This window comes from Aspergillus sclerotioniger (assembly GCF_003184525.1).
Source record: "Aspergillus sclerotioniger CBS 115572 chromosome Unknown BO94scaffold_25, whole genome shotgun sequence".
NCBI lineage: Eukaryota > Fungi > Ascomycota > Eurotiomycetes > Eurotiales > Aspergillaceae > Aspergillus > Aspergillus sclerotioniger.
In genome coordinates this window covers 171,578-198,303 of record NW_020291015.1, presented here as the reverse complement: position 1 = coordinate 198,303, position 26,726 = coordinate 171,578, and the positions used below count along the sequence as shown (strand labels likewise).

The window sequence follows — 26,726 nt, the reverse complement described above, 5'->3', positions numbered from 1 at the left end:
TAGATAATAATTAATTTTATTAATCTGCTATCTAAATCAGAAGGATTTAATATTATTATAATTATTATTAATTATCTTACTAAATATATCTATCTTATATTAAGTAAGATAATAATAACAGTAATACAGATAGTAGAACTGTTTTTTAGAAATATTGTTGCAAACCACAGGATGCTAAAATATATTATATTAAATAAAGATAAGCTATTTATCTTAAAGTTCTAGAAGTTACTCACAGATCTTATAAGAATTAAAGAATAAATAATAATAGCTTATTACCCGCAGACAAATGGACAAACGGAAAGGATTAACCAGATAATTAAATAATATTTAAAATATTATATTAATTACTAGTAAGATAATTAAGCAAACTTATTACTAATAGTATAGTTCTTATATAACAATACTAGTCACTTAATAATCAGAGTCTTACTAATTTTACACTAATTACAGTTATTACCCAAGATTTCTGAAAACACTATTAAGAAAATAACTAGTTATTAATATAACTAAAAATATTATTATATTCATGGGTAACATACATACTCAGTTATCTTAAGATATTGAGTTTATAAATCTATAAAATAAGATTTATTATGATTATTAATATAAAAAGAAACTTAACTTAAAAAGAAAAAAGAAAGTGTTTCTACTCTGCAGGAATATTAAAACAAAGTAATTAAGCCAGAAGCTTGATTATCATAAGCTAAGATTATTTATTATTGAAAATAAGAAGAGGCTAGTTAATTATAAGTTAAGGCTACTAAAGTCAATGAGTAAAATTTACTCAGTATCTTATATCTTATTATTAGAACCTGTACTAAAGAATGCTAAAATCGCAGAAAATATGGAGATTGATAACAATACTGAATAAGAATATGGAGTTAAAAGAATCTTAAACTATAAAAAGATTAGCGGTAGATTATATTACTTAATAAAATAGAAAGAATATGATACCTTAGAAAATATGTGGGAATTTATTAAGAATTTGATAGGCTGTTACCAGCTTATGGAGTAATACTATTAATAGACAGGTTAAAGTTCGCCTAGAAGGAAGGGAAACTAATTAACTAAGTCAGGCTAGAGTTGTCTGACACAGCGGCAAGTTGAGCAGTGTTATGCTTGTTAGCTAGGTGCTCTAGCTCCCGGAGGTCCTCAGTGCTTGGAAGATCCTTCTCATCTAACTGCTTTAATATATTCAAGTTGTGATTTAACATCCGCTCACCATGATCCTTTAAGAACTGTTGTTATTTAAACAGGCGAGCTATCTTGGCAGAAATGCGGGCCTGTTTAACCAGGGCTTCAGCAAGTTTCTTTTATATATCTGATTAATTTTATTTTAACTTATTCTACTCTTTATTATTATAGAAATTATTTTTCATACTTCTAACCATGACGAGTACAAGCAGCACAATTTTGATTCTTTAAATCTATGATATAAGGAATATCTTTCAGGAAGCAGTGTTTATAGAAACTCTTGATAATATAACTATTCTTATAAATCTTGTTAGACTAGTGAATGTGCTTCTTCACCCGATCATGATTAGCATGACAGCGAGACATGTTGGTCTATCATGGGAAAAACAAGACTGAGGGACTTAACTGACACGCAGGAAGAATATGCATCTTTATGTTTTTTAAGAATAAGAAACCTTGAAGGAGGGGGGGTGATGTTACAGACCCCTGCTAGCCAGGTTACTAGCAGAGCGGACTTGTTAGGCAGAAAGTGATAACAAGGCAAGTCTTGGACGACCAGTAACTCTTATCAAGTAGAATCCCGGTCTGAGTAATGTCCGGAGTAGCATTGTGTCACATGATTATCTACCATCAGATCTACTATCAAAGATATATATAAGATATATTGGAATCCAGGACTATGATTAGATCAATCCCTAATCTACCCTGAATAATATATGAAATAGTATACGGAGAATAGAATATAAGAATATTTTTCATATATTTAGCTAGTTCTATTCTTCATGCTTAATAACACTGTCTTTAAGTAACCATATGTTTGGATAAGCTTAATAATAATACTTGTCTGTACTCACTTATGGATAGCTACACAGCACTATTCAGCCTTACTTCTCTTTCTTTAGTTCAAGACCAGTTATTCTTAGATAGTCGTCAGCCTGACACTACCTCGACTAAGTTCGACGGTACGTATACCAGTGAAGAGCTAAGCTAACAGGAACAAGGGGAAGCGATCCTAGGGTTTGACATATCCGTACTGAATAATATATAACTTCTTGCTATCTGGTATCCATGTTATAGATTCTATTTAAACTTTATACTGAATAGCAGTAATATTATAGACTCTTCTATCTTAATCTTCGTGCGTAGCTTTTAACTACTTTTAAGACTGTTACTGTTTCTGCTAGCAGTTTTTTGATTAATGATCTGCTTTACTACAGCTGAAGTATAAGTAGTCCTTTTTATACTGTTCAAGTTTCTCCTTAGATACTTGGTTCTGTTAAGTCTAATGCTGTGTTACATCTAGCTTTATTGATTTTAATCTGTAGAGATCTTCATATCTCAAGTTCTTAGGTTATGCCGACCTCTTATTGTTAGCTTAATAACCTGATTAGTTATTTTATCAAGGTGCAGACCTGCTAGTCTATCAGCTCTCTTTTTATTTTGTATTATATTTGTATAATTTATTATTAATCTTAACTATTGCTGTGATTATCTGTAACAATATATTTAGTTATTTTTATTAAATAAATTTCTCTTAGATCTCTATCTTGAGACTTTCTTCAAATCATGTAATATAGGCGTTGTCGTCCTAATCCAGATAACTAATAACCTGTAAAAACTTAGAAATATACTTAAATATTAATCTAGTCTATCTGAATTACTATAACTTTTACTCAGTATTATATGCTATATTAATATCTCTGAATATTTGTTTAAGATGTTGCTTGAATCTGGCATAACTAGTAAAGATTTATTTAATATTATTATTCTGATTATTTACCAACTTTTCTTAATATTTGCAGATATATAGCTTAAATTAATTAAACATTATTTCAGTTAGGTAGGTGGACGTGAAAAGAATCTTGTTAACCTTATTTCTGAGCTTCTCTCTGTTCATGTTAAGATATAAGTCCAATTGGGTTAAGAAAGCCCTGAGCTTCGCTCAGTTACTGTTAAACAGTTTCAGTAGTTAGACTTTGATAGACTTAATTACTAAGCGATCTTCAAGTAACTGGTTCCATTATTCTAAGGCAGTGATGCTTTCTTATAACTAACTAACCATATCCATTAGTTCTTGTATTATTGGGCCCTGTTGCTGCGGGATGTGCGATGAGTTTAAAACTATTAACATAATGGATGGTTATCACTAGTAACACTCGTGCTGACTAGTGCTCAATATGTTAATCCCTAGAATCGCTTTCCTGTTCCTGTTAGCTTAGCTTCACTGTTATACGTACCTTTGAACTGAATTAAGGAGGTATCAGGCTGATGATTATCTAGGAATAACTGGTCTTAGACAAGAGAAGAGAAGTAAGGCTGAATAGTGCCGCGCAGCTATCCGTAAGTCAGTATGGATAAGTATTGTTACTAAGCTTTCAAGCATATGGTTACTTAAAGGCAGTATATTGAGCATGAAGAACAGAACTAAGTATATAAAAGAGTGTCCTTATATATCCTATCCTTCGCATACCATATCATATACCATCTAAGGTAGATTGATAATTGATCTAATCATGGTCTAAGGTTCCTAGTATACCTTAGATATACTTCTAATGATAGATCCAATGGTAGATGATCACGTGACGCGTGGTCATTCCGGGTGTTACTCAAATCAGGATTCTACTCGATAAGAGTTGCTGTCTGTCTGACCATTACCTTCTCGGTGCTTTCTGCCTGACGAGTCCGCCTCGCTAGTAGTGTAACTAGCAGGGGTCTGTAACAGTATACTGTATAGATACATAGAAAAATATACTAATGATCAGAATAAATATATACTTCTAGTTTCTCAATTTATTATCTTTCAAAATAGGCATGGTCTGGGATTTCTTTTATCATTTTTCTTCTTTTTTTTATTTCTAATTATGCTGTTATTCTTCAAGATTAACACCCGTGATTATTCTTCAGAGTATAATATTAGCTATTATTTTTTTTATAATTAAGAATGAAATGTTTTTTAATTTCTCTGAAAATATTTTAATTCTAATTACAGTTTCTACTAAATTTTCCAGTTATATATAACAGTAGTATCTTAAAAAGCTTTAACTAGTTTTTAAATATTTTAAATCTAGTCTATTTATTTAACTTCATAGTAGAATTTCTATTCTTTCTTTCTTAAATATCATACTTCATCCAGAATAGCTTTTATTATATATTTATCTTTCTTATTAACATGAATTACTAGCAGTTACTAATTATTTCTTTATTAAGATAAAAACTAGTCTATTACAGCAGAATAGAGTAAATTAATATAAAATATATTATAAATACTAGTTAAAATATCCAGACAGACGAAATAAGTTTTTAATACTTTAATAATCTTATATTTAGTATTCTTCCAGTCTAGTTTCTTATTTAGCCAGTTGATTTTGATGTTTCAGATTTAACTATATTATATTATCTATTCAGTACTTAAGTATAGAAAACTATAATTTATTTATCTATTTTTCTACTTATTAAATATATATTGAGGATACTCTAGCCCAGTCATTAGCTTCTTCTATAATATAGATAATAATCTCTCCTACTTACACCGGACTTTTAAAAATCTTATTATATAAGACAGACTAATCTTCCGTTAAATTAAAGAGAATTAACTTATACTTATAACTTAAGAAGAATAGAGATATTCCGGTAGATATAAAGATCTATAAGCTAATAATAAATTTAATAATAAAAAAACTGGCTTTAATTATTTTAACTATGTTAGATATAAGTCTGAAGATATATTTTTACTATATTATTTATTCTCTTAGTTATTTTATTAATTTAAAAATAGTAAGCTGTCAAGAGCTGTTTTTTAATATTTAGAAGTTTATATAAATATATCTATATTTAGTTTATAAATTGTATTTCTCAGTTCGAGATAATTATTCTAGATATATAATATTATCTTATATAATTATTTATTATTGTTAAAACTAGGGTCTCAGCTATGATTTTCTTTATAACTGCTAGTATTATCTTCTTAATTAGTTAATCTGTAATAATTAAAATATTTATACTTTTCTTATTTTCTAGTAATTCAGTGATAAAGTCCATATTAATATTTCACTAGAAATATTTAAATACTAGAAATAATTTTAGCAATCTGTATTTTTACTGGTTAAAATAAATGAATTACTAAAATTAATAATGATCAAACTGATTAAACTGATCAAACTGATCAAATTTTAGATAATTAATTAATTATATCTGTTTTTATACTGCTGAATATCTTAATTAATAATTCAAAATTTGATCTTTATCATGAATATTTACTGTTAATTATTGAAAAAAGAAATTAATCTGAACCACCTAATTTTAGTTTATTAAAATCAGCAAGAAATTTTGCTTTGTAAATAATATAAAATCATTAAAAAATAACAAATTCATTTTTATTTACTCTTTCATATTTTTCAACTGAATTATTGAACAAAATCCTGATATTAAAAATTTTTAATTATTCTTTACTAGTCAACTGGTCAGAAATGCAAAAATGTCGTTTTTCAGTCAAATTCTTGAATACTGTCAAAATTGAATATCAACAGTTGTAAAATATGTAAATATGGACTTCAGTTCTAATTTAGTAAGCTAAAAATCATTAAATTTTATTATTAGAATGGGTTCTTATATACAAATTTAATTGAAACACTAATTTATCTGGTTTTTGTTACAGACCCCTGCTAGTTAAGCTACTAGCAAGGCGGACTCGTTAGGCAGAAGGCGCCGACGAGGCAACGCTCGGACAATCAGCAGCTCTTATCGAGTAGAATCCCGGTTTAAGTAACCGACGCCCAGAATGGCTACGCATAACATGACCATGGGTATATGGGATGGTATATGAACAGGTATATGGTATATAGTCTACAGTATATAGGAAGATATATGACTTAGTATACAAAGGATAGGATATAGAAGGACACTCTTTCATGTACTTAGCTAGTTCTGTTCCTCATACTTAATACTACTGTCTTTAAGTAATCATATGTTTAAAAAGCTTAGTAATAATACTTATCTATACTTACTTATGAATAGCTACACAGCACTATTCAGCCTTACTTCTCTTTTCTTGTCCAAGACCAGTTATTCTTAGATAGTTATCAGCCTGATACCTTCTTGACCTAGTTCGACGGTACGTACACCAGTGAAGCTAAGCTAACCGGGACAGGAAAGCGATCCTAGGGTTTGACAGTTTTAAAGCATGAATTTGTGTGTGAGACGATCTTCAAGCCCTAAATTAGAAAGAAACTAGGGCTTTAACCTTAATATCTTGTATTTTATGACTTCTATATGCCTTGATTGCTGCTTTTGATCTTGAAATATAATAATTAGATACAGTGAATGTATTCTTGAATAATTTAATTCAAGATATGATTTATATATTTTTTCTACCTGGTTTTTTAACAAAGAATAGGGTATTAAAATTACTTAAGACTTTATATGGTCTTCTTCAATCACCCTTTCTTTAGTAATAAATAATCAGTGAATTTCTGAAAAAAAACTAGATTTAAAACCAGTGAATGAAGACCCTTGTATTTTTACCAATGATTTTATGATTTTAGTAATTTTAGTTAATGATATAATTATTATATTTTATTCAAAAAACACTGAAAAATCCAAAAAATTTAAAGATGAATTATTATTAAAATTTTGAATAAAGGATCTAGATAAATGTTTAAAATTCTTAAATATTTATATGATTCGAGACCGGAAAAATTAAAAATTATGGATTTCATAAATCTTATATATTGAAAAAATTGCTTATTAATTTAATTTGATTAATCAGGAACTGCTAAAGACCTCATTTATGTCAGAAAAAATTAAGAACATTAAATTCACTGCTTTACCTGATTAAATTTAATTTTACTAATAAAAAGTCAGTTCAGTACTGTATCCAGGTATTATTATAAGACTTGATATTATTACATTAAATTAATTACTCAGTGAATTTTTACAAAACCCTTCACCAAAACATTAATATACAGTGAATTAACTAATTTTCTATTTATACAGATCATATTTTTTATGTATTAAATATTCTGGTAAAATTGATTAAAAATTTGATGAATTTAGTGAATTTATTTAAACTAATTAAATTAACTAAATAAATCATTAGAAATTTAATGAAAAGTTCAATCAAAAATTCAATTTAGAAATCAATGAATTTGACCCACTGATTTTTTTAATAACTAGCAACGCCGTGTTTGCAGACAATGTAAACAAAAAAAGTACTGAGATATATATTTGCAAGCTTTATAACGGCCCTATTAATTAGCTAGTAAAGAAGTAAAAAAACAGTGACTTTATTTATTATAGAAGCTGAATTATTAGCCCTGACATAGGTTAGCAAGTAATTTTTGGTTAGCAAGTAATTTTTATAATAGAAATATATTTTTCATACTATTGAATTCAATGTTAACCACCTGATATTTATTCAATGTGAGGACAAGGACAAGGACAAGGACAAGGACAAGGACAAGGACAAGGACAAGGACAAGGACAAGGACAAGGACAAGGACAAGGACAAGGACAAGGACAAGGACAAGGACAAGGACAAGGACAAGGACAAGGACAAGGACAAGGACAAGGACAAGGACAAGGACAAGGACAAGGACAAGGACAAGGACAAGGACAAGGACAAGGACAAGGACAAGGACAAGGACAAGGACAAGGACAAGGACAAGGACAAGGACAAGGACAAGGACAAGGACAAGGACAAGGACAAGGACAAGGACAAGGACAAGGACAAGGACAAGGACAAGGACAAGGACAAGGACAAGGACAAGGACAAGGACAAGGACAAGGACAAGGACAAGGACAAGGACAAGGACAAGGACAAGGACAAGGACAAGGACAAGGACAAGGACAAGGACAAGGACAAGGACAAGGACAAGGACAAGGACAAGGACAAGGACAAGGACAAGGACAAGGACAAGGACAAACAGGACAAGGACAAGGACAAGGACAAGGACAAGGACAAGGACAAGGACAAGGACAAGGACAAGGACAAGGACAAGGACAAGGACAAGGACAAGGACAAGGACAAGGACAAGGACAAGGACAAGGACAAGGACAAGGACAAGGACAAGAACAAGAACAAGAACAAGAACAAGCACAAGGAGCACACATAGGAAGATAAGAAGGAATACATTCAAAAGGAAAAGGGAGAAGGGAAGGGGGAGAGGCTTCAGCCTTATATAGGAAGCCCCGGACAGTATGACTCTCACGACGAATCATCCATATGTGCATCCGAAGCGCCTAAATAGTCACAGCCAGATATTAATAGACCAAGTGAGTCAAAGTGGTGACGTCTGGGCTACAGGGCTGGCATTCGCTCCGGCCCTACGCCATGCCTTAGACGCTGGAGGACTCGAGGACTTCGGAAACAGATCATGATTCACCCATGTAGATTACAGCATTAGTGAACAGCATACTCATCCCCGTCTGAGTCACGGAAGACATCGAAAGCTCCAACCGCCATGAGTCACCCGCTTACAGTAGGACTACGCCATTCAAGTATAGCCCGCCGGGGAACACCCCAGATGTATGACCATAGCCACCGCAAGAGGCAGAGTCAGAGGGAACGCAATAAACGACATGACACATATCTAGACATGGAGTGACGGAAGATGTTTGACAGTTTTTCGCTTTTTTTCGGCCCGCTAAGGGCGTAAAACTATAACTCGATGAAATATGGTATAAACCTCGTCAGAAATACGTACTGAGGAAAAGATACATGCTCATCACGATGACTGCAAATGCCAGCAAGTCGAACTCGAGCCCTTTCTCATTCGTTACCACCCATCATCACAAAGCCTTTCCATTATTCCGTAGCAAAGAAGCAAATCCGCAATGAATACCTCGTAAATGGAACGCGCATAGCAAGTTTTGTGCTTTAGACGGTGTACTTAGCCTTGGCTCTCGTACTGCCACTGTGTGCACTGTCCGTGTGACCCGAGAACTCAACAGCATCAGCCTCCTTGAGACGAAGGACTTCCTTAAAACGCCGACCAATGGATTCGAGGATTTCCTTGCCTTGTGCAGGTGTACGGTTGGTCTTGTCTCCGGAGATGCTCTTGCCAACAGTCCGCGTCCACAAACCGACACGGTAGAAACCCTTGCGGACATTCACAACGACACCCATAACTTCGTGGTCACCATCGTTTTCAAGAGTCTCGCCAATGGCCGCAAGTTGAGCGTGCAACCACAGATCGTCGATCGGCACAGAGCGCTTGTCCTTGAACGAATATGACCATTTGCCTCCGTGCTTGTTTTGTGGGTCTTCCCATTCAGGGCGGACACCCTTCTTGAAAAGGTGGTAGTCTGCTTTGAGGCCCAACTCCGATGTGGGCGAGATGTTGTTCTGGAGATAGCACCGGTCAGCCGGGGAATGATTTATCAGGGGACCGGAAGGTAGAAGCATACGTAGATTCCCCAGAACTCTTCAACGGAGTTGAATGTCACGACCTCCTTGAGCAAATCGTTCCAGTTGTCGCCCTATTGCGCGGGGAAGGTCAGTTGCCTGATAAAGCGCTCAGCAATTCGGCGAATATCCATACCTTGCCGCTGGGAGGCTTGGTAAACCAAAGAGTCCACTCGTGCATCAAGGGATGCTTCACGTTGAAGTTTTCAGCGTCGTGGAATACTGTGACGGAGTCTCCATTCGTCTTCTCGGTCTGTTCCTTCTGTTCAACGGCGGCAGCAACGGGGGCGGCGTTCTCATCAGCCACGGGCGCGTGGCCGTTCTCTGCAACAGCGGCCATTATGATTGTTTGATATCGAAATCAAGCGGGGGCGAAAGGTAATGTTGAGGGTGCAGCGGCAAGATTGTAGTAACGGAAGGGTGAGCGGTGGTCGGAGGGGAAGAGACAAAATAGCGGATGGCAAATTTTGTGTCGGAGGGAGAGGTTGTCGGAGGAAGGAGCAGCTCCGTGGTGAGGGGCTTTAAAGTAGGAGCGGAGGATGGCGCAAAGGGTCCACGCAAACTTGGGTCGTCTGCTCCAGGCAGAATCACGGCTAGGGTTCGTGTTGGAGGCGATCTTGAGGAGACGACGGAAATTCACAACATGAAGTTTTGATGGTTTGGAGATGGCCGCAATTGCCAATACGGTGAAACCTTACCCTTTTGGGCCACGCCGCTTTCCAGACCTCTCATAGGCCGCCGCTGCCCAACCCCAGCCCTAATCTATCTAACTGGGTACTGGGAGGTTCTGTCGGCCCGGGGAATGGCATCATTTCTTTCTCGACATCACTCTTATATGGTCATGGGTGTGGTGGTCTCACCAACGACCACGATTTCATCCACTGGCACAGATCATCTGATCTTCCCCACGAGTCTCTAATTGGAGGGCTTGATCGAATTAACAACACCCCAGAACTATCCCGCCAAAATACTCCGAGCATGTGCACTTGTAAACTCTGCCAATATAGAAAATATATATGTACATGACGCACCAAAAAAAAAAAAGAAAAAAAAAGAGGTATAATAATCCATAAAGAATGAACAATTAGATCGGGCGATATCTAGAACCCCGGAGAACATACCCAACATGGACAACTGAGGCAACCCGGAAAGGCGATTTTACGACCAAAATACTCACCTATATGGCAGCCTCAAACAAATCAATTCTCGCCGCTGCTAATCAAGCTCAACAAGCAATTCCAGCCTAGTGGTGTCAGCCGGATTGAAGAAAACCTCCATGGGAAATAGTCACTTACCCAGGGCGACTAGGTTGACAACAAGCACACGGTACTCGAGTGGCACGATGGCGAAGTTGACACCCTGCACGAGAGGCCAAATCGTGAGGTTGGCCTTGTAGCTAGGCACAAAGCCATTGCGCCACTTCTCGATTGGATCGGTGCCTTCCATTATAGCCATGGAAGACAAGAAACAAGTAAGATGGGCCGGGGTAAAGAGACATTGATCGGCGACGACACGGGCAACGAGGGTGGTCTTGGTGCTCTTCAGGACGACGTGACGTTGGAGGATACCGTACCAGGCAGTGGCAGCCGGGCCGAAGATCGCTGTCATATGTTAGCTAGACCATGTCCTATGTGGGAAGACCTTTTGGAGCGATTGAGGGGGCGAGGATGTGTTGTGAGCCAAAGATTTGATAGCTTCGAGAAGGATATCACATATTAGTTCACTCACCTCCTCCGTAAAGGGCCATGCGTCCCGTTCTAGCAATGTCATGCTTATCAAATCCTTTGCGATCAACAAGTTGTTGGGCTAGAACATCTCCACTACCGAACAACACCTGGTTCAGATCAAAGTTAGCTTCAAGAGTTGACCATCAGAGAGGACATGAGTGATGAGAAGCCAAGATAGAAGCTTCATAATATATCAAACAGGAACCACGATGGGGGTGCTTACAGCGCTCGTCAGACTGGCCGTCAGGATGGGCTGCTTGGCCAACTTCGTCTGGTACCTGTTTCTGGATCAGCGACAGGACGGGGAATATGACCACCGGAGCAGACATGGACATACCACCGCAGCATTGTCGACTACGGAGCGGTAGAAACCGGGAAGAAAACAGGAAGAAAGTCGAAATGATCTAATTGACCTGATGGTGGGGAAGGAAGAAGTTGTCCTGGAAGCTATGATACAAGTACGTAGGTAGCCAGGCCCCAGATCGCCGATAAGAGCAACAGCGTCAATCCCCCCCTCCCCCCAGGGTAAAAACAAAGCAAACCCGCGACAAATCAGCGCCACGCCGGCCAGCTATTGGAGAGCACAGCTACCAATGGGGTAGCCCACCCGTCACATGATGGTCTGGATGGGGTCCCGATCGGGTTACCTAATTGGGAGAGCGGCTTAGGGCACAGGGCTGCGGGCTCGCTTAGCGCACCCGGCCGCGAAATTTCCCATGCTGCCAAAACAGTTGTGGATAGCGAGAAGAAAGTCAACCTCGACGTCGACAACCCCTCCAGCGACACCTCCCGTCCGATACCTCTCCCCCCCGACTTTCTCAATCGCCATATATTTCCAACATGGCTGACGCTCCCCGTGGACGTGGAGGATTCGGTTCTCGCGGTGACCGTGGTGGTGACCGTGGCCGTGGCCGTGGTCGTCGTGGTCGTCGCGGCGGCGCCAAGGAGCAGGAGAAGGAATGGCAGCCCGTCACCAAGCTCGGCCGTCTCGTCAAGGCTGGCAAGATCACCAGCATGGAGCAGATCTACCTGCACTCCCTGCCCGTGAAGGAGTACCAGATCGTGGACTTCTTCCTCCCTAAGCTGAAGGATGAGGTCATGAAGGTACGGAACGAACGCTTGAATACCGCCATGTCGACAAGGAAGATCTACGGTTGTGCGCAAGTGATGGGGAAAATGGAAGCGCGGGTGGAATTGATACGTGGATCGGAATTGAAGACATGAGGTAGAGAGGATATGCAAATGGCAGGTGCTGACGGTTGCAAATCTAGATCAAACCCGTCCAGAAGCAGACCCGTGCCGGTCAGCGTACCCGCTTCAAGGCCGTCGTTGTCATCGGTGACTCCGAGGGTCACATCGGTCTCGGTATCAAGACCTCCAAGGAAGTCGCTACTGCTATCCGCGCCGCCATCATCATCGCCAAGCTCAGCGTTCTCCCCGTCCGTAGAGGTTACTGGGGTACCAACCTTGGTGAGCCTCACTCTCTGCCCGTCAAGCAGAGCGCCAAGTGTGGTTCCGTCTCCGTCAGAGTATGTCGCAACTCGTCTCGAATTCCGGCTTCGCATTCTACGAATCAATTTGCTAACACGGTGATAGCTTATCCCCGCTCCCCGTGGTACCGGTCTCGTTGCCTCTCCCGCTGTCAAGCGTCTGCTCCAGCTTGCCGGTGTCCAGGACGCCTACACCTGCTCTTCCGGTTCCACCAAGACCCTCGAGAACACCCTCAAGGCTACCTTCCTTGCCGTTGTCAACACCTACGGCTTCCTCACCCCCAACCTCTGGAAGGAGACTAAGCTCATCCGCAGCCCTCTGGAGGAGTTCGGTGATGTCCTGCGCCAGGGCAAGAAGTACTAGGGTAGTGCTGTGATGGGAATAAACTTGCATGATTGTTTTTGAATCGAACTATTTTCCTACGGGTTTCAAAAGTCTCTTTGGTTGTAGGATCGGCAGTACCAGCAAATCTTGACTTTCGCGCTATGCTACGCTATTTACGGTATCCATGGATGTAATGATTACGGGAACATTGAACAAGGGAAACCACATGGAGTCGATCGAAGGTCTCCACCCGACAAGTGACGGTACGTAAGCTGCACAAAGGCACAGACACCCGCGCTGGATATTGCCGGAGCACCTGTCTGGACCCGATTCTGTAAGAAGGGCCAGGCCCTGTAGTAGATCCACATTTATGTTAAGGGCTCATTGAACTCACCCACAGCGATTGCTCCCTCCGCATGCCATTTCATCCCCAGAAGAGGCCCTGATATGACGTAGGCGAGAACAGCCGTTGACTTCTTCAATTCATCGAACAGTGTAGATAGTGGAGAATTGCGCTTGGATTGTGTTCCACAACCCACACAGGACTCCGCAATCCGCATAATCATTACCAGAGCTTATCTCGCCCGCCCAAGCATCCACTAATGATTCGAGCCGTTGTCCCCTGAATTGCTGAACAGGACGAGGTCAGTTTGCGATATGTGGGGCTAACAACCTCTTCCTCCCTGCTGTTAAAACTCCAATGAGATGATGGGAATCGTTCTGCTTACGTGCCACGATCAACTTGGAACCGAGCCAACCAATCCAATATAAAGCACGGAGTACACTAATTTGATCTTAATTTCTGGAAAGACTCGGGAATGAGTTGATGTCTCACTGTACTCCGTCCCTTTGCTGACACCACCGGAAACGGCAATGTGGCGGTCGGCTGGGCGGGATGTTTCTCGGCTATATATACTATCCTACAATAGTAACTATGGAATGAGGAAGCCACGGTAGAGGTAGGTAGTATCACTGATTCAAGAAGCAGCGTTACTAACCCACATGCTACGAAGACTTATCGAGTCAAGTTACCGTTCTCCGTATTGTCCTGCGTATACCGTGGACAACATGGTACATGTGCCCTGTTTTTGAGACCATCCAGAGCCGGGACGGTATCACGGGTTGAGGACCAAACTTTACCACCGCAGAAAGGCATGCCTGACAGCCTTGCATCCTTCAGTAGGGAAAACGATGATCCGATGGGGTAAGACGTAACCAGTCGGGCATTTTAAACTCCATCTCACCCCCTCCCTACGGTAGGACTTACATTCTCGTAATGTGATGTGTCTTCAAGTGCTCATTAGCACGATGATCGCATACACACTTATCTTAGGCCTTGTAGGCCTGTTTGTCTTTGACTATATCTGGCGGCTTGCCAAGCACATTCGGATCGCACAGCGCTCCAAGCTTCCCTATGTTGTGGCCCCGTACAGCGTCAGCATCCTATCCACTGCGATTTTCGGCCCACTGCTCCCGTACTTCGTCGAAAACTGCCTTCCCCAATGGATGGGCGATGTCCTCTACGACCACCTGGGCTCTTACCGCTGGTTGATCAAGGATCGCCAGGTGAAGAGGTATGGGAAGGTCTACATGCTTGTTAGCCCGAAAGGTGTTACAGTCAGCGTCGCGGATGCGTCGGTGGTCTGTCAAATAGTCAACGCGCGCCAGGACTTCCCCAAGCCAGTCTTTCTATATCGTAAGTCGTTGCCAAATCTTTTCCATTGGTCATCTGGTTAGGCGCTTATGCCGTCGCAGGAATATTGGACATGTATGGACCCAACGTTGTCACAGTGAGCACAAGCCTGTCTATAGTTGAAGAGTAGTTTTGAACTGATCAGACTAGTGTGAGGACAAAGAGTGGACACACCACCGCCGGCACACGGCAACTACCTTTAATGAGAAGAACAACGCCCTGGTTTGGAAAGAGTCCATCGAGCAGACGCGGGAAATGGTCGAGCAATGGGCAGGAGCATCTCCTGTAGATACTTCCCAAGGACCGGGATTCACGGTTCAGAACACCAGAGACGATATTCATAAACTGACTTTAAACGTGCTGTCTGGTGCAGGGTTTGGAGTGCCAATGCCCTTCAAGCCCATACAAGTGGACTCACGTAAGAACCCAGAGGACATCTTCAAGGACAGTTCCACGCCGCCGGCAGGATTCGATTTCACTTTCCGGTCAGTTGTGGCTTATATGAATCTGAACATCGTCAACATGGTATTGGCCAACAATATACTGCCTAAGTGGGTTCCGAGAGTGTTGGTTCCGTTTTTCAAGCAGGACTTTGCGGCCCATCGGGACTTGGACAACTTTCTACAGAGGTTGATCAGTACAAAAGAAGCCGGATTGAGCGATATCGAAACCGCCTCAAATCTTATAGAGGGAATGCTTTTCTCCAGAAGGCCCGGGCATACCAAGGATGGGGGTCTGTCCGACCGAGAGGTCATCAGCAACATACATATATTCACCATTGCAGGGCATGAAACAACGGCAACCACATTGAGGTTTGCGCTTGTGCTTCTGGCCCTCCATCAAGATGTGCAGGATTGGGTATACGGCGGCATATCGGACGCAACCAAGGACGAGCCGTCAAAAATCGGAAACTGGGACTATGATAGCGTGTTCCCCAAGCTCGTTACTCCTCTATGCATGATGGTACGTGGCGTTCCCCTCTCTGTGTCTGTTGAGCTGCCTTTCTAACTGGGACTCAGCTCGAGACAATGCGTCTCTACCCCCCAGTTATTTCTGTGCCTAAATGGACGGGTGACTCCCCGAGTACCATCCACTACGACGGCAAGGATTATGTTTTGGAGCCCCATGTCAATCTCAATCTGAACATGGGCTGCCTTCACTATTCTGAAGAGTATTGGGGAAGCGACGTCAGGGTTTTTCAACCCCAGAGATGGGACGCGCGCAACGAAGACAGCTTCCTGGCTCAAAATGCCGCTCTACCAGGCCTTTCTGGCCCCGGCTTGGAATACGATACCATCCATAAACCGGTCCGAGGCGCATTCATCCCGTTCAGCGATGGGTTCCGCGCTTGCTTGGGCAAGAAATTCACGCAAGTCGAATTTGTCGCCGCGCTTACGGCGCTTTTGCGCGAATACCGGATCGAGCTGGTCGACACCAGTGAAAAGGGCCGACAAGATGCAGAACGTGTGTTGGCAGGAAGTACTACGATAATAACCCTGGCAATGAGGGAGAATGTGCCCTTGCTTTTTCGTAAGAGATAATTTTCCGGAAATGTTGTATACACATGGTGGGATGGCTGGCAAAGCACAGGGAAATTGAATACCAAAGCATCTAGGGACATAGCAAGGACAGTATATAATACAAAGCACATGTAACAACAGATAATAGAATCTCTTCAAGCTAAGAGCAATATGAAAGTCTTGGTTCTATGAGTGCTTTGTTCATCCCGCTGTGTTTGTGTGACGCCCTTGTTTAGCGAAAAATAAAGACAGCACCTTTTCACACCTTGACACAGACATAACCGCTTCCTGCTTAGCAGCGGTGAATGGTTTCCCGGCTTTGTCAATATGTGTTTATCCACTTGCCTCCATGGCTTTCTTCTTTCTCTTAGTCTTCCCCCCTCCCCTGGGTCTCTCACAGGCAACTCTCGGCGCTGCAACAATCCGTTCATCTGAGAATATTTCTCTCCCAGCTCTTTCGTCGGCGTGCACCAGCAGGAACTCAAGATGGAAGAATATTCAAATCATTGGAAAGCTTCCCTGCTTGGTGAGGAGTTCTGGAAAGACGCTGAAGCATATAACCAGCCTATCCATGACAGCATTGAAGCCGGTCAGTGAACCCCTCTTGTGCTTCTTCCTCACAATAATCCCCATCTTTGTCCATATCCAAAATCTAATCATCCTCTTAGAGGAGGAAGAAGATGAGGAAAATAAACCCCTGCACGAACGATTTCCATTCAACCTAGAACATGAACAGAATACCCACGTCCCCGCTGCCGACAGCGATGACCCCGTCACAGAGAGACCCCAACGTCGTCGGTTCAGCATGAGCGACATATTCACTGGTGCCCCACTGGCCACTGCCCGTGTTGTCGAGCTCTCCAGACGTCCTCGATCACAATCGCGAGATCGCTCCCAGCCCCTCGCTTCTGGCGCCAGTGTCTCATCCAGCCGTTCCAGCTCGCTCATCCGCTCCGCATTGAGCAAAATGGCCTGCATCATCAGCCTCGATTCCGAAATTGAGACCGAGTCGGAACCCATCCAGCTCATCCCTGCAGACGAGGCTACCCCAGAGAAGCCGCTTATGGAGTTTCGTGGCAGCGAGACCTGGCCGCGTCTTGCTGATGACCGTCGCTTGCTGGGTATCGACGTATTCTGGCCTCAAGACCTAGACGAAACGGACAAGAACACCAACAGCGAGGAATCCAGTGGCAAGAAAACCAAGCCGAAGCCCGTGATTCTTGATGTCGAACAAATGTCTCCCATCAGCCATTTCCGCAACCTCCGTAGCCTCAAGATCACCGGCATGATGCAGTCGTACCAGAAGTACATCTGGCAGGCCGCCTGGCTCAACCCCAACCTCGACGAGCTGGAACTCGGCATGGCACTGCCTCCCTGTATCCGCAAGGACCGGACCGGCGACTGGCCCTATATGAAGGGAGGCTGGAAGCTCAATCCGGCCCATTACGCTGAACCAGTCTACTAGTAAGTGACCTTCCCAATTCCATCACATGCACTTTCCCATAGTCTATACAGCCCCTAACGCAAGATGACATCAGCGGCGACGGCAGTGGCGCCCTCGACCGCAAGCTCGGCCAAGCAGAATACCACGACAAAATGGTCATCGAAAAGGCCAAAGTCTGCGCCATGGCGATGGGTCGTACGCGCCAGAAACTGGCTATTCGCACCTTGGTTCTCTTCGGTTTCGTGGTTGACGCTGATCCGTTCCTGCATTGGTTTGACGCGAAGCGCCTCAAGTGCATTAACTTCAAGGATTACTGCGTGGACGCAGGCTTCTGGCTGTGCCAACCGATGAAGAAGGTGAAGGTGGTTTTTCCGCACCAGGTACCGGAGAAAGCAGTCGTGGCGAGACAGGTCGATTTGCTCTCCGAGTTGAAGGTTATTGAGTTGAAGGGCGGGAAGAAAGTGAGTGAGAAGAAGTATACCGGACCGGAATCGCTGGGTAGGTTTTCTCTCGCTATTCTGGATATCCATGTGTACTAACACTGCAGGATAGTTTGATTCCAAGGGTGCGGTATAGTATCGATCCTCACTTCAATAACCTGATGAGAAATGATTTACGATGCGACATGGATGAATGACCTGATGATCTTTTCCTACCTATGTTCCAACATGACATGACATGACATGACACCTCTTGAACCATGGATCTTCGCAATCCCAGCCAGAAACTCCTGTCAACTCTATCCGGAATACGAATCCCAACAAGGTCTGAGCAATGTCTTTCTTTCCTATCTTATACAAAATCCTGTACCTTCTATGTAATCAACTCAGTACCTCTAATTTAGCTTAATCTCATAATAATAAACATAATAGTCATACCAGTTTCCTCAAAACAACAATTTGCCACTCGGCTTACTAAGTCAGCACCGGTGGCTCAGTGGTAGAGCGTCGCACTCGTATTTGGCAATGCGAAGGTCGTGGGTTCAATCCCCATCCGGTGCAGACGTCTTCTTCTTTTGTTTCATATTTTTTCTTTGCCTCTTCACTTTATTTACCCGTTTCATTTCTGTAGCTCAATTGGTTGGTTGCTTCTTCAATTCTTTTCCATCCATTGACTTTTTTTGAGGTAGTTGGGGCGGATTGGGACTTGATTGCACAAGGGTGTTTTTTCCACGTTGGGAATAAATATATTGACTATGTATGTACTATCCCTGGCACCCGGTAGTAGGCACTGAATTGGGAGAAGAGGGAATGAGGTACCAGGACTACGACTAGAGAGTTCTCGACCCATGATTATGATAATTACATGGATAGACTACGACGTACCTAGTATATAATTGCTAGATACTAGTTCGATGCTGTGAAATATCTTGGCAACGAATAGAATTAATATTGACTACTTTCCCTTACCTAAACAGGAAATAATAAAGGTCAACTAGGCGCCTGCCCATTTCCAGTACTAGTATTGCTCATGTGCATATCCCGTTGAACAAGGGTAGATTGTTTATTGATTGATCACTTGACGGTGAGTCAATAAGGCTGTACTACATGGTGAAACTGTTGTGGCGCTTCTTCTTTCAAGGATATCAAACCGGACTGGGTTACGCAGATTGCTCTAGTAGGTTATCATGGTAGTGCAGCATTCATTCAGTCACAATCTGATATTGTTACTACGATAATAATTCTTCTTCGAACAACACCGTACACAAGACCTCAAGCAGATTATTACCTCAGAACGCCCAAACAAGCTATACAGGATGTGCAGAATCAAGACATGCAACGATCGTTCAGGAAGTAGAGCTTCATTATTACACCCGTCCAGGCAAATGCACCGTCCGCTTGCGTAACATTTTTTTCAAGTGCGTGGTATTCAGGGTTCATATTAGTGTCATACTGGCTGTTGATGATGCTAGAAGTGTCAGGTCATGTCATGTCATGATTAAAGAGCGGAGGTGAGTTGGAAGTTGGAAGTTGGCGGAAGGAAGGTGTTGACACGGTAGCGACAGTGTGGGTCAGTAAACCTCCATGTCCAGACCAGGATAAGGTCAAATTGATGGTTCACCCCGTGTACATCTCGATGTACCTGGTGGTCCGGGCATGGCTTGTGGTTTACGCTCCATCCTCTTCGCTGATGCGAATGGCGCCTTCGTTGCCCAGTCCATGGGACCAGAAGCCGTCAACATTGAGGGTGCTGATATGACAGTTAGCATCCAGTCTTAGCAATTAGAATGTGCAGGTTCCACGATCCAGTGCAGTTGAATCTGTACATACATTCCGGGAGCGCCATCATGCGCAAGAATCAGCCAGTATCCGAGGATACCCTGGGAGAAGATATCGTAGATGGCGAACAGAATAGTCTCTACATCAACGTTTATCTTCAGAGCAAGAGCTCCGGCAGCGAGGGCCCTATTTCAGTTAGTTCGTCTCTTAAGGCCTGGAGGATGCGAACTTACACAGGGTACAAAACCTTGACAAACAACATCACGCCCGAAAGGGTTCCAAAGAACCGCTTCGTCTGGACATCCTTGTTGCTTGCCGCCCTACTACCATGGACACTGATGTGGTACACTGTCGTCAGGTACCCGATCGCGCTAATGGTAAACCAGACCCATCTGCGCGAGGTATGGCCGGCATAGGTGCCCAGAATGCCGGAGCCGAGCATCACATAGTCTGCTGCGATGGCGATGAGCAAGTGTGCGCCCGGAAGACCGGAGAGCAGGGACAGGCTGATGAGACCCAATGGCTCGGTCAGGAACCAGAGGATATAGCGGAGCCAGAGGATCTGGCGGTAGTAGTCTTGTGTGGTGTTAGGGACGTGCTTGTTGTGCTCTTTGACGACGTCGAGCTTCCAGTCCATGCCTTCCCCTGTTGCGAGGGCGAGGTAGACGATAAAGGAGATTGTACTGGCTAGGGAGACAAGGACATGGAATACGCGTTTGCTCTGAACGGAATCTGGTTAGTTGCCTGTCTTGCCTGCCTTGGATATTGCTGGGGCTGTGTTGGACTTACAAGGGGCACTCGAGCACCTAGAACGTAGAACACGAGAGAGGAGAGACCCATAAGCACAGTAACCACCCTGCTCGACAAAAGTTAGCCGCTTTTCGATCACAAGAGAAGAGGAAGACTACCATAGGGTCCGTTTCCCGGTGTCATGGAGCATCTGGAAGATGGGATCACTCCCGGGGACGACGGTGGGAATTGGAGCCACCGACGAGGTCGGAGTGGGCTCAGGCCAAGGGAAAGACTGAGTCTCCCTGACAAAGGACTCGATCATTTTGATGGCTTTTGACAGGCTTATCGACACTCAAGATGTTGCAGAGACTGTTCGATGTAGAGAAATCTTGCGGGGGAAATGTGCATATAACGGGGATCGACTGGAGTATTTAACTGGGGCTGGGAATGCAGAGGTGCCGCCTAGCCATCACCCATTTAGCAGAGAGTCTGGGAATGACTGAAAAATGTCGGGATTCACAGCAAGCAGCGACCGTCGTCATGCTGACCTCGACGTTGTCGTCATTGAGATTCGGGTTCGGAAGAGAGCCAATCATGGCGGATGCGGCCGCAGCATTGAGGGGAATGGTGTAACCTGTAGGAATCGGTGCCGGCCAATGTCCTCTGGTACTCGGGGGGGCACCCTGGCTGGACTGAAGCAGAGGCCCGGAGGAAGTTGCATGATACGAGAGGGTCGCAGGCTCGCCGCTGGTCGCGAGTGAAACTCCGGAGGTTGCCGCGGAATGACGCCATCCCTAATCAGTCCACAAGTCACCACTAGTCACTTTATGTAGGAAGCGGCCAGCTTGACAGTAATAGTACACGACCTGTCATTAACAGTTCCTATTATTATAATATACATGCAAAACATGCGACCAAGAACCTAGTCCACTCAGGCCGAAGCATCCAGCTCCTGCACAACCTCCTCGCAGCGACCACACACCTTCTCTTCCGTGGCCTCTGGCTCGGGCACAACATACCGCCAGCAGCGCGGACACTTGCCCGCCTGCGGGGTATACACATGTACAGTGCCTTTCCCTCCGTTCGGAAGCTCGTACTCCTCGCTGTACTGCCACTCCGCGGTGCTGATGTTTTCCGGGATCGACTTCTCGTGCGCCCCGAGGCTGACCGACGAGACAACAAATACATCAGGGAGCTCGGAGAGGTTGCGCTGGAAGACCGAGTCAGGCGTAGCACCCTCCGGAAGAACGATGTGGACAAATGACTGCAGGGAAGAGCCCATCTGCTTCTGACCCCGGGCCTTTTCCTGGATGGTCTTGACAACCGAGTTGACTGCTACAATATCCTGGTAGTCCGCTTCCAGACCTTGATCCTGCCATTCGGAGGCTGGCGCAGAAGCGATTCGTCTCAGAGGATGTTCGCAATGCGCTTTGATGGCCTCAGGGGTGTGCTCCCACGTCTCTTCCACAATCATTGGGGTGATCGGAGCCAACACCTCTTGAAGGTGGTGGTAAATATGGAACAACGTCGTCTGTGCAGCACGTCTACTGGTGCTGTTCTCAGCATATGTGTAGAGCCGATCCTTGATGGCCTCCATGTAGAATGCAGAGAACTCGAGGTTGGCCCAGCGGTTGATCGCATTCACGGCCTTGTAGAACTCGAAATTCTCGCACGCCTTCTGGCAGGTCAAGACCGTCTCAGACAGATGCTTCAGTGCGATACGGTCAACTTGCTGGAGCTGATCATATGGAAGATGATCCTGTGGCTGGAAGTCTGACAAAGCACCTAGCAACAGCTTGAAGGTCACACGGTACTTGTGCAGGCTGGTGTTGACGGTCTGAAGTACTTGTTTCCCAATCACAACATCCCGCGTGTAGTCACTGCTTGCAACCCACATCCGGAGAGCGTCCGGACCGAGCGCATCGTAGACTGGTGCCTGGTTTTCGGCCTGCTTCTTTCCCTTACCCTTTCTTGGCTTGAGGGGGGGTAGGAGGGTTCCATCCATGATCGACTGTGGGTGCATCACGTTTCCGATCGACTTGCTCATCTTGCGACCTTCTTCATCCAGAGTGAAACCATGAGTGATAAGGTTTTTGAACGGCGCGCGAGGGGAAGTGGTCTGTCCGGAAGCGAGCTGGTGGGAGACAAAGGTGAGAAGTCCAGACTGGAACCATCCACGGTGTTGATCTGTGCCCTCAAGGTAGACGTCGGCAGGATAACCACCGTCACGGTAAGGGATGTCAATCTCAGTCCAGCTGGTGCCGCTGTCAAACCATACATCCATGGTGTCGGTTCCTCGTCTGTAACCAGGGCCCGATGCATCTCGCAGAGATGACGGGATCCAAGCCTGGTCGTTGGCCTCATCAGTCCACCATGCGTCAATGCCGCGCTCCTCGATTACACTCATGATATGTGACACACTGTCCTTCGTAAGCAAAGCATCGCCTGTGCCGCGGTGGTAAAGCGCAGGGATAGGCACACCCCAGGCGCGTTGGCGCGAGATACACCATTCACTACGGTTCTTGACGAAGTTCTCCAGTCTTTGTCTCCCAGTGGCCGGTACAAAGTTGACATCTTCTAGCGCAGCCATGGCGCTGCTACGGATATCGGCCACGTCGGCGAACCACTGCTCCGTAGCTCGGATGATAATGGGAAGCTTGGACCTCCAGTCGTAGGGATACTTGTGCTCGTACCGGTGCTTTGTTATCAGTTGACCTTGCGATTCGACGTACTCGAGAACTGCGGCATTTCCATCATCCAAGACGCTCTTTCCACTTAGTCTCTTCGGGTCACTAGGCATGGCTTTGTCGGTGAATCTGCCGTGATCGTCCACAGGAGCGAAGGCGGGAATCCCTCGAGATAGACAAGCCTCGTAGTCCTCCATACCATGGCCTGGAGCGCAATGAACAAGACCTGATCCAGAATCAGCAGTGACAAAATCCGCAGCAATGATGGGCTGTGGCTCCGCATCAGGTCCCTTGAACAGGGGTCGGTACTTGGTTTGATCAGCCAGCTTCGAGCCAGGAATAGCCGGTACAATGACCGACAGATCCTCCTTCAGAATAGCCTCAAGATACTCCAGTCGAGATTGCGCAATGAGAAGATAGCCCTGCGTATCCGAGTCGACGATCGCGTATTCCAAAGATGGATGAACTGAGATGGCTGCGTTTGCCGGGAGAGTCCAGGGGGTAGTGGTCCAGATAACAGCGTTGATTTCCTTATCCTTGAGCAAAGGATCTTGTGCCAGATGTTCCGGGATGCTAGCAAGAGGGTATTTCACTAAGGCGGCGGTTGAAACATGATCTTCCTTGTACTCTAGCTCTGCCTCCGCCAGCGCGGTGCCGGTGGACGGTGACCAGTAGACCGGTTTGAACCTCCGATAGATTAATCCTTTATCGACCATTTCACGAAAGACACCAAGTTGTCTCTTTTCGAAAGCCTTGTCCAGTGTTTTCCAATGATTTTCCCAATCAGCCATGACCGCAAAGCTCCGGAACCCCTTCATCTGCGCCTTGGCTGTCCGCTCTGCCAGTTTCCGTGCAGCCTTCCGTATCAAAGCTGCGCTAACAGGTCCATTTTCCTGGTGTAGTTCCTTTTGCGCCTCGAGAGCCTTGAGCTCAATTGGCAGGCCATGACAATCCCATCCCGGCACGTATCGTACCCTCTTTCCCAAGCCCAGTTGCACGCGACAGACGATGTCCTTTAGAATTTTGTTGAGAGCATGTCCAATGTGAAGTTCTCCGTTTGCGTATGGTGGTCCATCATGCAAGACAAATGGCCGGCTGGCCGGTCTCTGACGTTGTTGCCAGGCGTAAAGGTCGTCGGTGCATCGCTGCAAGTATTTTGTCTGATCGGCCGGCGTCACGCGTGCGGGAAACGTCGATTTGGGGAGCTTGAGCGTCGACGACCAGGACCGAGCGAGCTTCAGTGGCAGGTCCGGCATACTACCGCTGGATCATATCCCACCTGCTGAGAGTGGTCAATTGAGTGAGCTTGACTTGGGTTGAGAAGCGGAGGTCTCAAGAATCTCAACTCCGATGCGCCGGGAGAGGTGGGTATCGGTATTACGGTAATCTACCCAAGTGGCCAATTAAAACAACATCCACTGTAGCAAGACTGTCATTCGATATCACCATCAAATTAAATACACCGCGCAAACCCGAAATGCGTCCCCGACTTGTGATTAATACAATACTTCTATCGAAACATGCAATATTGCGTCAATGATGATACTGATGCCTTGCCCAAATATGCAGAACCCGAAACTCCGGCTCACCCTTGCTAGAAAGATCGCTGTCAATACACAGTCAAGCAGCTTACCGCCCCATTCTTCATCACTTCGAACAACAGGCCGGGGAATCCGAAAAGCTCCGTGTTACCCAGTCCGCCGTCATGGGCGTCGTGGCCCGTTCTTTGTCCTTTGCCCGTGCTCTCTTCCCATCCGCCGAGGAACTCGACGCTGCTCTCTGGGCTGTCACCCCACCCTCGGTTCAAAACCATGGGCCGTTGCAGAGCCCGCTCTTCCGCCGCGCTCGCATAAGACCCCTTCCAAACTGACCTGAGGCGCTCTGAAACCTCTTCGTAGCGAGTCTCCGAGGTAACAATATCATCAGGTGGATTGAATATCATTTTCCATCGGCTGCGGCGGTGACGATTGAAAGGATACGACCCCGGCACGTTTCCATGTAAAATGATTTTGGTGACCACTAGCTGCGAAGAAGGTGAAGGTGGGGTAGGATCTTTCTGATCGGACCCCGGGAAGGCAGGGCCAGGCATGGTCGGATAGGAGATGAACGCATCAAAACCGTGGTGGAAGTAGTTGAAAAAGCACTCGGTTGGTAGCGACGAAGGATCCAATGCGCTTGGCTGGAAGAGTTCGTCGTCTGAGTCATCAGTAACACTGTTAGTTGAAGATTGGTCGATGTCAGTAACATTTATCCCTCTCCCTGGAGATGGACCCATGTGAAGAGGGTCCTCTCCACCGCTACGACCGGCGGCGCGATGGATAGCTATTCTCCGATCATGTTTACGGTAGATGGCATCCGGCGGCCCGAACTCCGCGACTAGGTCCTGCGGAGAGGTTTCAGACAGCATGATCTGTGCAGATGGAGTCGACCTTCGGACTACTTCGATCTTGCCGGCGCCAAAGACGAGAAACTCTTCAATCTCGTCCGAGACCGATTCCCTGCTCTTACTTGCCAAAGCGGGCGAGCGTGGAAACTGCGGCTGCTGGGTAAACAGTTTGTTTCGAGATTCAGGCCACGAGGGGCCTTGGAAAATGGCCATAGACGTTGCCGGTAAGGCTGCCGAAGAGGAAAGCAATGCTACAAAGTCACATTGATCGGACCATGCTGAGTTCTGGAGCGGAAAAGAGAATGCGACTCCAGGATACGATAGCACATACGTGCCATACGGTGATTGAGGACTATCGGGAGGAATATACTCCCCAGGATAGGAAGGCCCGAAGAGACGGTTGTAGACATGGCGAAAGTTAGGACCCTGCTGTGCCACAGACTGCTCCTGCGGCTTTGCGCCTTTCAGCACCTCCTGATTCTTATAAACAAGTGTAATCTTGGAAAAGTCCAGGACTTCGATTAAACGAAGCCGCTGGTCGGGTCCGTCGAACCGCAGACGCAGACCGCTTGATGGAAGTTGCAAAGTTACCGGTTTGTGAAGGGGCTCCGAGGAGGAATAGGCAATATCAATAGCGGGGTATATCTGGGGATGGGCCTTGACGCGGCTTAGGACATTGTGAAGGGAGGCTCCGAGAGCTATGCGACACCGATTAGCCATGTCCGAAACGGACGGTAATGACTCAACATGCTTATAAATCCCAGTCCTTTCCCCGGGAAGATCTGAGCCTGCGGTGAAGGTTTGGAGGAACTCATGATGAATTGCTGCCGATGCTCATCCTGGGGCGGGGATATGAGGGGCCGGGTGCGTTAGTAGGTGGTACGTATATATGTCAAGGGGTAGAG

The 26,726-nt window shown here is 44.9% G+C and overlaps 8 protein-coding genes and 1 non-coding gene across 9 annotated transcripts; 5 read left to right on the top strand and 4 right to left on the bottom strand.

Moving 5' to 3' along the window:
- Window positions 1-6,376: 6,376 nt before the first annotated feature.
- Window positions 6,377-8,306, top strand: BO94DRAFT_548868 (uncharacterized protein; the record flags this gene model as incomplete). The annotated part of the gene is made up of 3 exons (XM_025613423.1): window positions 6,377-6,388; window positions 7,292-7,390; window positions 7,560-8,306. 3 exons carry the CDS (start codon window positions 6,377-6,379, stop codon window positions 8,304-8,306), a joined length of 858 nt encoding a protein of 285 aa, XP_025464582.1.
- A 390-nt stretch (window positions 8,307-8,696) lies between these two features.
- BO94DRAFT_522541 (eukaryotic translation initiation factor 4E) lies at window positions 8,697-10,247 on the bottom strand. Its single transcript, XM_025610187.1, has 3 exons — window positions 9,735-10,247; window positions 9,601-9,672; window positions 8,697-9,538 (listed from the first exon to the last, which is right to left on the bottom strand). The coding sequence occupies exons 1-3, from the start codon at window positions 9,936-9,938 to the stop codon at window positions 9,071-9,073; spliced, it is 744 nt and encodes a 247-aa protein (XP_025464581.1). The 5' UTR covers window positions 9,939-10,247; the 3' UTR covers window positions 8,697-9,070.
- Window positions 10,248-10,624: 377 nt separating this feature from the next.
- BO94DRAFT_537848 (Mpv17/PMP22 family protein) lies at window positions 10,625-11,838 on the bottom strand. The gene is made up of 5 exons (XM_025612365.1): window positions 11,663-11,838; window positions 11,549-11,603; window positions 11,327-11,432; window positions 10,894-11,199; window positions 10,625-10,841 (listed from the first exon to the last, which is right to left on the bottom strand). The coding sequence occupies exons 1-5, from the start codon at window positions 11,671-11,673 to the stop codon at window positions 10,798-10,800; spliced, it is 522 nt and encodes a 173-aa protein (XP_025464580.1). The 5' UTR covers window positions 11,674-11,838; the 3' UTR covers window positions 10,625-10,797.
- Window positions 11,839-12,325: 487 nt separating this feature from the next.
- On the top strand, window positions 12,326-13,641 carry BO94DRAFT_537846 (40S ribosomal protein uS5). Its single transcript, XM_025612364.1, has 3 exons — window positions 12,326-12,429; window positions 12,597-12,854; window positions 12,922-13,641. The coding sequence occupies exons 1-3, from the start codon at window positions 12,340-12,342 to the stop codon at window positions 13,177-13,179; spliced, it is 606 nt and encodes a 201-aa protein (XP_025464579.1). The 5' UTR covers window positions 12,326-12,339; the 3' UTR covers window positions 13,180-13,641.
- A 754-nt stretch (window positions 13,642-14,395) lies between these two features.
- BO94DRAFT_537845 (cytochrome P450) lies at window positions 14,396-16,523 on the top strand. The gene is made up of 4 exons (XM_025612363.1): window positions 14,396-14,836; window positions 14,896-14,930; window positions 14,984-15,796; window positions 15,853-16,523. Exons 1-4 carry the CDS (start codon window positions 14,449-14,451, stop codon window positions 16,372-16,374), a joined length of 1,758 nt encoding a protein of 585 aa, XP_025464578.1. The 5' UTR covers window positions 14,396-14,448; the 3' UTR covers window positions 16,375-16,523.
- A 179-nt stretch (window positions 16,524-16,702) lies between these two features.
- On the top strand, window positions 16,703-18,434 carry BO94DRAFT_548863 (uncharacterized protein; the record flags this gene model as incomplete). Its single annotated transcript, XM_025613422.1, has 3 exons — window positions 16,703-17,817; window positions 17,892-18,258; window positions 18,345-18,434. 3 exons carry the CDS (start codon window positions 16,703-16,705, stop codon window positions 18,432-18,434), a joined length of 1,572 nt encoding a protein of 523 aa, XP_025464577.1.
- A 285-nt stretch (window positions 18,435-18,719) lies between these two features.
- On the top strand, window positions 18,720-18,798 carry BO94DRAFT_t239. Its single transcript has one exon. It is a non-coding gene; the product is annotated as a tRNA-Thr (tRNA).
- A 1,107-nt stretch (window positions 18,799-19,905) lies between these two features.
- Window positions 19,906-21,070, bottom strand: BO94DRAFT_588368 (opsin family protein; the record flags this gene model as incomplete). Its single annotated transcript, XM_025615882.1, has 5 exons — window positions 19,906-19,987; window positions 20,068-20,202; window positions 20,250-20,737; window positions 20,806-20,872; window positions 20,925-21,070. The coding sequence occupies 5 exons, from the start codon at window positions 21,068-21,070 to the stop codon at window positions 19,906-19,908; spliced, it is 918 nt and encodes a 305-aa protein (XP_025464576.1).
- Window positions 21,071-21,612: 542 nt separating this feature from the next.
- BO94DRAFT_498106 (isoleucine--tRNA ligase ISM1) lies at window positions 21,613-26,636 on the bottom strand (the record flags this gene model as incomplete). The annotated part of the gene is made up of 3 exons (XM_025609340.1): window positions 21,613-24,698; window positions 25,052-26,519; window positions 26,564-26,636. The coding sequence occupies 3 exons, from the start codon at window positions 26,634-26,636 to the stop codon at window positions 21,680-21,682; spliced, it is 4,560 nt and encodes a 1,519-aa protein (XP_025464575.1). The 3' UTR covers window positions 21,613-21,679.
- Window positions 26,637-26,726: the final 90 nt, after the last annotated feature.